Here is an 8,817-nt window from a genome sequence, read left to right as displayed (position 1 = left end):
TTCACTAGCTAAATCATCCAATAGAAGATTGGTTCCACACATTTTCCATAATAGGAAAACAATATAGAGAAAGGATCCATATCAAAGGGAATTCACAGTTTATCCCTAACAGAGAAAAAATACAATAGTGCTTTATTAGTATGATTTTTGTGCTCCAGAAAACTCATTTTGGTTCTCTCAGTACACAGGCTGCTTGGAAGAAAATCTAGCAATGCTGCTTCAGTCAGATCAAGGCCAATTGGACTCAGGTCCTTCTCAGCCCTTCTGCAAAACTAAGGTTGTGGTCCATGCAGGACAATTGGGGGGGGAAAAAAAAAGCCCCTTTAAACCAAACCCCATTTAAATATTTAACCACAAGCCCTGAACTCAGCTGGAACATTCTGGCTTTTGCCCCTGCATGACAATAGAATGTAGTCTGGCATCCAGAGTTCACTGCAAATCAAGTTTTATACACAATCCGGTACACAGCAAGTTGGGGTATATTTGCAGACCCACACGAGTCAGGGTGTAAATATGGCCATCTGATTTTTAAGCTGTAGAGATGGTCATGTAACACTTTGCCTTTCCTCTCAAGATCTCCGAAGCCTTTACAAATGTCAACCTTGCAATGAGCCTGTGAGGTAGGTATTGTGTGCATTTTACAGATGGAGTAACTGAAACAAAGAGATTAAAGCCCAAATTGACAGAAGTGATTTCATTCTGGGTTCCCAATTAAACAGCTGGGACTGATTTTCCAGAAGTGTGGTACAGCCACAGCGCCATTGACTTCAACTGGAGTGACAGGTGCTCAGCACTTCTAATAATTACATGGGTCTATCATTGGACTTTTGAAGTTCTAGCCCAGTGAGCCTCAGACCTCAGTTGTTCAGGAGCCAAATTAATGATCAGCATTACCCAAGAGAGCTGCCAGAGTGTGAATTCAGTGTTTCATTTACTGTAGTGCTATATATTCATCTTTAAACAGTCTGGCAGGGGAAATTTTAGTGTACATATTTATATACACACACAGCAGAATGACTGACCCAAGTATTATTTTATCAACTACAGTTGGTTAACTATATAGTAAAAGCATCCTGATTGGTTTATAATTAAATCACATGGTATTTTAATACCATGTGTTGCAAAGAGCCATAGGAGACATGTTAAAGAGCCACTTGCAGCTCGGGAGCTCACTCTGAGTGTCACTGTTCTAGCCTAAAGAATTTGCTCTGGATCACAAGGAATCAATGGGGAGCTGTGAATAGAACCCAGGACACCAATCACCTTGCGCTCCTGTCACTGGAGCATGCTCTGAAGAAGTGAGCATTATGCCTTATGAGCTAATGTAGCCTAGAAAAAAAGTCAAGTTAAGTTTCAGAGGAGTTTTACTTTGTCCCATGTCTGGAATTACAGTGCAGCCTCACACATGGTACTCAATGCACAGGAGATTGATGTTTCAGGATCATGGGAAACACCACTGGCCCTTGTAAGAAGCCCTAGAAAGACAGCAGGAGTGAGCCATCCCCTGGCCTATACCCCTTCCACTTAAGGCTCTTGCTCCCCTATCTCAGTTCAGAATGTGCAGGCGTGTAATAAATTCTAAGCTGAGAATTCCACCTTCAGTACTTTTTACTGGATGAAGAACTATTCTCCCAGGGACAGAGTAAATGTGAAAAAACTTAACTGTCAAACCAAGAAACAAGCAGCCATCTTGAAATATGGCACAGAATAGGACTTGGGCTTTGCTGTTGGAAAGTGCTGGAAATCAAAACAATTTTAAAAAGTTATACATTATATTGAGTAATGGGTTTTAGAAAGCGAGTCAGTTGTGGTTAAAGCAACTTTGTGTATGTGGGTACAAATACACTCGCTTTCAGCAACTTGCTCAGGATTAAACAAAGACTGTGAATGGCTTGCCAATTACAGAACCAGTTTCTCCTCCCTTGCTTTTCACACCTCAACTGCTAGAACAGGGCCTCATTCTCCCTGATTGAACTACCTCATTATCTCTAGCTTGCCTGCATATATATACCTGCCCCTGGAAATTTCCACTACATGCATCTGACAAAGTGGGTATTCACCCACGAAAGCTCACGCTCCAAAACGTCTGTTAGTCTATAAGGTGCCACAGGACTCTTTGCTGCTTTTACAGATCCAGACTAACACGGCTACCCCTCTGATATTTGATTTCCAGGGCTCTCTCATGGTGAAGCCCATTTTCCATTTCCTCTTTGCATTAAACTGGGACTTGGTTGAGAGGTATCATTAAAATGGCAGTCCCTGCCTGAGAAAGGCAAAACCCTCATTCACTTGATGGAGATAAAGAAGCACTGACAAATGCTTGGAAGAGTCCCTGATGTTCGTTCTTATTTAGTAAGGGTTTTACTATGTAACTGGTCACACTGTCACTGGAGCTTTCCTTTTCCATACTATGAGTGACAGCTGGAATGTTCAAGGGGGCCTCAATTTATCTTCTGGAACTGCCACTAAAAGTCAAAGTGAGCTAGATGCCCAACTCCCTAGGCTCCTTTGAAAATCCAGCCTACATATTTATACACTAACTTTCTTACATACATTGCTCCAGTTATCAAGTAGTTCCCCCCCCCCCCCCGTTCTGGCAGTGCCCTGTGCCTAGAAACAAGCAAATGAAGGTAGTGAAAACAGTTACGGATGGATGGGGCAGAGAAGATAAACTGCTTATTGAGGAATACCTCTTGCATGTCTGTTAGTTACAAATACTGCCCAGAAGCAGCTCGGTATTGACCACCTGTTTTTCTAACTTCCTAGTACTTGAGGAAAGAATACAGGTTCTCTCTTTTCTGCTATGTAAACTCTTTTAAATGGGTTCTTACTCCTTCTGCAATACGTCTGTCACTGACGTAATCAGCAGAGATTGTACAAGAACATATCTTCAACAGCTCTTAATCCTCCCTCCCTGCCAACAACATCCACAAGCTCGGTCCCTGCTCTTGCAAACCCTTACTCACGCGAGTAACATTCAAGTCAGTTGGGCCACTCCCATGAGCTTTGGGAGAAGAGATGACATGCTGCCGAGTGCTACAGCCCTGAACGGTAAGATGCCAAGCTGCCACAGAGACTAGAAGTGAAATCTAAAGGTTTGTGGGATTCAAGATCTGTCGTTCCCTTTTAAAACAAAAAAGTGCAGCTGGTTAAAAACAGTGATCAGGTTCAATAAATAGTTATCACTGAAATTATAAATAAATTAAACAATTTAAAATAAGCTATGATACAATTTGAATAAATATGTTTCATTAAGTGTTTAAATACACATGCACGTGTACTTTAGAAAAAGAGAGTTCTCTCCTCTCCAAGTTAGCCCGTTTTTAAAGGAGCAGCTCCTATAATGCTGCCATAAAACTTTGTGCCTTTAAGGAAAGAACATATTGCTCTTCTTAGCCCTTTATAATGTGATTCGATTCCCACCAAGTCTGATGGGGTGGGTCAGAGAGACACTCATTTATTGCTCATAAACCTGAGGAGGAAATAAAGACAAGTGGGTGTTTTAAGAAAGGACTTGCTTGCTGGAGGTAGGCGTTCTCCCTACGCACTATAGAAAATACTGTTTTTTTAACAAAAAAAAAACTGGAAGTATATCCAAGCAACATCCAATCAGATTGGAAGAGGTTTCAGGTTTGGGTTACCTTGGAAGTTTCTCCTCTTTCCCGCCCGCCTCCCTCAAAAGGTACTGGTCTGTATTCAGGTATTTATTTACAATTTGCTTCAAGTCCCTGCTGCTGAAACACCCACTGTACCTTGAGTGTCATCGGTATTGCAGGCGCCCAGAAGAACTAGACTAATTATGCTACATGTGAATAAATCTAGTTCTATGGGTCATTACAGATAAGGCCACATCAGTCTCCTCTATTGTATGTAGAAATAGGACTGATTGGAAAGAGCCCTTTAACCTTAGTAATACACAGATTCATGCAAAGTGATATTCACCCTAAAACACAGGTCTGTTAAAACACAACTGGTACATAGGCCTTTCAACGGAATCCAGTTTGCAGATTGAAAAGTCACATGTCTCTTACTGAAAATAGATTCCAAAGAGTTCCCCAGACTGCTGCTACTCGTGGTCTTATGAATGACTGCCCCCAAAGCCTTGACGCTGAGGCACACTGCAGCCTCTTTGGGTTGGTCCCCAGAACTGCCCTGGAGGGAGGCCTCCAAACACGGATGTAACATTTCAGAGGTCAATAGAAGCCTACGCCACGCTATCTAGAAATGAGGGAGCTGCTCTGGGATTGGCTGGAAGATGTCGTGGTTGCACTGAGCTGGGAAAAGCCACTGTTGCAGGATTCCAGGCTTGACATGGACCCCCTGGAATGAAAGAAAACGGATACGTTTGTTACACATACAGCTACTTATTGATACTAGAGTGCATCTGAGATTCCATTACTTTATTTCCAGTGAGGTGCAAAGTGGGATTTTTCACTCTATCCTCACTGTTGTCTCTCCAAATGTAAAGACATTCAAGGTACCTAGGTGTCACAAAGAGGAATTAAATGATCACAGCCAGGGATACTAGCACCTTTGTACTTTCTACAGAGGTGATGACTCATCTATAATAGTTATCAGCGGGGTAGGGCATAGTACGCTCTCTGGGGCTGTATATACAGTGTGTGGGCAGATAAACGGTTAAGCGAGCAATTAATGGCACACTGGATGCTATCAAAAGAGCTGCCACAAGCTGAATTGAGAAGGGTCTGTTTGCTGTGGGCTGCCAGCATCAGATCACAGTTTCTCCCTCACTGAGCACATCTGTTCAGATTTCCCGACACTGTGGTTGTCTGAGGTTCTATTTATTACTGTTGTAGCCACTTTCCACTACCATGTTTTTCCCTGCAACCACAGCACTGGGAAGTAAGTTTGAATGGTTAGAGTTAGGAATTCTGGGTTCTTTGGTATTCTCTGCCACTGACTCAGCAAGTCATGTCGTATCGGTGCCTTCAACTAAAAAACAAAAACACCCTCTCCCCGCCCCCCGCCCCTTTTTCTTCCAGTATCCTGCTGAGGGTTAGTTGACTGTAAAACACTCTGAGAGCTTTTCTGCTAGGAGGCACCATAGAAATGTGGTTTTTTTACCCATTAAACCATTAGGGTGTACAGATACTCTGCAGGTTTCCTCTATGTCAGACTTATTCAGCAGACAAGTCTGTTGTCATGTGATCAATATTCTCCTTTGAACACCAGACATAGCACATGGTTACTTTGCCCAAAGGTCTGGAAAGAACATGCTATGAAGTAACAGTACTCCACGCCCCTTCAAGAAGCTACAGTTACTATTAAAGACATTCGGGGTAAGGCAATACATGCAATGAGTAATTCCTCCAGAGGATGTATAGTCAAGTCATGGCCCTTAAAACTTCACCTCCCACCAAGGTCAAGGACGTGTCAAGGCTCCATCTGGTGCTAACAAAGGGAAGTCTCTCTAAAGAAGACGACCAATCTACCTGTATCCATTTTCCATGTGGTGCGCCACAGACATTTTAAAGGTTAGATACATCTGGAATTCCAGAGTCACAGTCTGCTTTGCTAGACTGCTCGTCTATTGCAAGTCACACATTAACCTAGCCCCCAGCAGGGCTCCTACCTGAAATCCTTGGATGCAAGCACCTCAAAGTAGTACATGAGTTTACACTTGTGACTGGAAACTTGCAAAGAGGCCAGGACATCATCTACTCGATGGAGGCTGGTGCCAGAGCAGGGCAAAGAGCTGTGCATTTTCCACTGCAGAACATAAAAGCCAGGCCAACGAGTCACATGAGATCCCTGTAAGGGATGGACAAAGAGCACCATCAAGCGACTGCCAAGCATCTGAAAAAAATAATCATACCCTTTTTAAAAAAAAGTTTAAAAAAAACCAAGTCAGAATGTTCTTGATGTGTTCTTTGAATGCTGAGTGGGGAGTGTTGACCTCGGAAGGTTGCAGGGGAGTTCTGCTGGGACGGTCTGCATTGGGGAGGGGAGGGGAGGATACCTGAGCATGAACATGAGAACTCAAGAGGGGGGTTAGAGGCCAGGTGAAACCTCTGCTTGGGACACTGGACAAACGACACAAAGGCTGGGGGATGCTGAGTGAGTCGGCTGGAGGGAGTTTCAGTTTAGAGCTGACTGGGAAATGGAGAAGGGCACCCCGACGGGGCTTGAGCTTCCTGTCGGGGCTGTGGTCTCCCTAGAGCCCCCAGATGGACCTAACTAAAGGGGGTCCTGTTGTCTGTACAGGCAAGACCTGTTTTGGACCATGTCCCTGTCATCTAAATAAACCTGTTTTACTGGCTGGCTGAGACAGTCATGGTGAATCACGGGAAGGGGAGGGAGGTGGGGGGCATGGCCTTGTCTTCCCCCACCCCGTGACACAAAACAAAATGTTAACTAACATCAAACTCTAGTGAAACCAATGTATACATCACCCAGGTAACATTATGGGCCTGAGCCAAAGCCCATGAATTCAGTGGGCTTTCGATCATGGCCTACTGCTTACCAGTCTCGAACAGAGCACTGTGCGACATTGGCAGACCAAATGCTAGCTCATGCCAAGGCCCCAGGCCTCACTGAAGACCAACAAATGCATAGCTGGAAACCAGTCTGGCTTCCCTGTGTGTTAGTATAGTTAAAACACATATTAGAGTTATGAGAATGTGTTTAGAATTTATGGAATGCCTGCAGGATGCTGCATGTATTAATCCTACGAGAATAGCGTAGCTGAAGTCGACATATCTTAGATCGACTTACTTTGCGTCCTTGCGGAGCGGGATCAATGGCCGCCGCTCCCACGTCGACTCCGCTTCTGCCTCTCGCCCTAGTGAAGTTCCAGAGTTGACGGGGAGCGTGTTCGGGGATCAATCACTACCCGCCGATTCGGCGGGTAGTGTAGACATACCTTAAGTCAGGTACTGCCATGCTATGCACTTCCTTAGGGGGTCTGGGAGTCTAGTTCATATGCAGAGAGCTGTGAAAAGAGCCTCTATTCCCTTGCAGTGGAGGACTTCTAGTCTCCATTGTTTGGGGTATTTTTAACCATGGGATTCTGGAATTTGTTAAAGTTTTGCAGAAAAACATCAATGAAAACTGCTACTCCTTGCTCAACAGTCACATATACCCTCCACTACAAGGTTCTGAACGTTACAGTGGTTCAACATAGCTGTTTAGAGGTCAAGAGGCGGCAGGACATACAACCTGGATGCTCTCTCCTTCTCGGCACACCAGCGGAGACTCCATGCGGCTATAATCCACCCCCAGAACCCAGCTCTTATCGATTAGCTGCACGTTGTCCCCAGCAGTTGAAGCACTTGATGAAGTGGCCTCTTTGCGAATGGTCTTGGGTGCTCGCTTGGAGTGAAAGAGGCAGAACACCACGTCTCCCTTCAGGATGTCAAAGTCCCACGTGATCACAGACTCACCCTCCAGGATTTCCACAACGATCTAAACAAGCAGCAAAACAAGCAGGTTTTATGGGCTTGATCTTCAGGTGAGATCTAACATCCTCCCAACTTCCCATCACACACAAATCCATCCAGCTCCTGTAGTCTTAGAATCCATTACTGCTGCAATTCTCAGCTCCCCATGGGGTCATGAGCTGATCCCAGTTCCTGCCTGCAGATTTCACTGCCATTGATCTGCTCAGCTACTTTCACCACAACCTTGTCCTGCATCAGCAGCACCTTACAAAGTATTGTGCCAGTTCCCATGGTACCCCTCTTAAGCACAATTGGCACCAAAGCAAAGGTTTCTGGGGCTCAACTGTGGACTGCTTTAGAACGGCTAATTGTGGGGTTCCAACTGGCTGTTGCATAGGGAAATTGAACAGCCTGAGTCAGAATGAGACACCGTCCATGGTTAGAAATGGGTGCAAAGGATTCGTCTCCCCACTTTGTCCTTTTTGATTACACCTGAATATTCCCAGCTCACGTTCTCTTCTCTCACAAGATCAGAGGCATGATAAATAATAGACAAGGATATTGGTGGGAAAGCCAATGGAGTCTTTATTTCTCCAGAAAAAGGAGGAAGGTGCTACAGTGGGTATATGGACAAGTTACACTAGAAACTAGAGAAACTGCTTCCTCACCCTCAAATTACTGTTCTTAACTTCCACAGACCTCTGAAATGCTGGTTGTGTTATCTCAGCCATCCCCTGCTGAGCACTGTGCTGCTGGAACATGTCCAGCTCTGACATGCTGGGATCCCTTCACTGCTCTATGCCAGCCTTCCCAAGAACAAATCTACAGCTCAGCCCCTTGGAGTCACCTCCCTGCCTTCCCCAGAACAGCACATGGTTGGTCTGTACCTCATGGGGAGCCCCTTTCAGAACATTTGCAGAGTGGTAGATGGTTTCTGTCCATAGTCGGATGTGATCAGAGTTCTCTGGTTCTTCATCTGTTTGATAAAGTGACTTGGGGACGAGTCCACCCTCAGGGACATTGCACTGTAAGAACCAGAGAGAGACAGACATCCGTACTGGGACTTCTACTAAACTAACATTTATGGTAATATCTAGATACTCCCAATATATCCAGTTACCTATTATGAAGCATCACATCCTCAGCTGGTGTAAAATGTCATAGCTCCATTGGCTTTACACACGTAGGATCTGGCCCCTGCTCTTTGTGAGGGGCACATCCCATCAGTTAGGCTGGGACTCCGATTTAGAGCGTTCTTTTCTTTAAAGGACAGTGTTACAACATGTAATATTATTTGAAATTTTACCATGATGTGTCAGCTTAATTTTAAATGCTCCAAGCAGAGTCTGGAATCCAACTAGTGCACCATGGTGCCAGCACCACACAGCCCAAAAGCAAAAAGTTGACGAGAAATAAG

The 8,817-nt window shown here is 44.7% G+C and overlaps 1 protein-coding gene across 2 annotated transcripts in view; it reads right to left on the bottom strand.

Annotated features, from left to right (window-relative positions):
• Positions 1–2,098: 2,098 nt before the first annotated feature.
• The window catches only part of SEC14L5 (SEC14 like lipid binding 5), a 55,762-nt gene continuing 49,043 nt past the window's right edge, over positions 2,099–8,817 (bottom strand). For both annotated transcript variants that reach the window (XM_030578737.1, XM_030578736.1), the window contains 4 exons: positions 8,288–8,425; positions 7,180–7,425; positions 5,594–5,772; positions 2,099–4,320 (listed from right to left, as the gene is read on the bottom strand). In XM_030578737.1, the coding sequence (XP_030434597.1) occupies positions 4,215–4,320; positions 5,594–5,772; positions 7,180–7,425; positions 8,288–8,425 (669 nt within the window). In that variant the 3' untranslated portion in view covers positions 2,099–4,214. The remainder of the gene's footprint in view (positions 4,321–5,593; positions 5,773–7,179; positions 7,426–8,287; positions 8,426–8,817) is intronic.

This window comes from Gopherus evgoodei, chromosome 10 (genome assembly GCF_007399415.2).
Source record: "Gopherus evgoodei ecotype Sinaloan lineage chromosome 10, rGopEvg1_v1.p, whole genome shotgun sequence".
Taxonomy (NCBI): Eukaryota; Metazoa; Chordata; order Testudines; family Testudinidae; genus Gopherus; species Gopherus evgoodei.
This window is presented reverse-complemented; position numbering and strand designations above follow the sequence as displayed.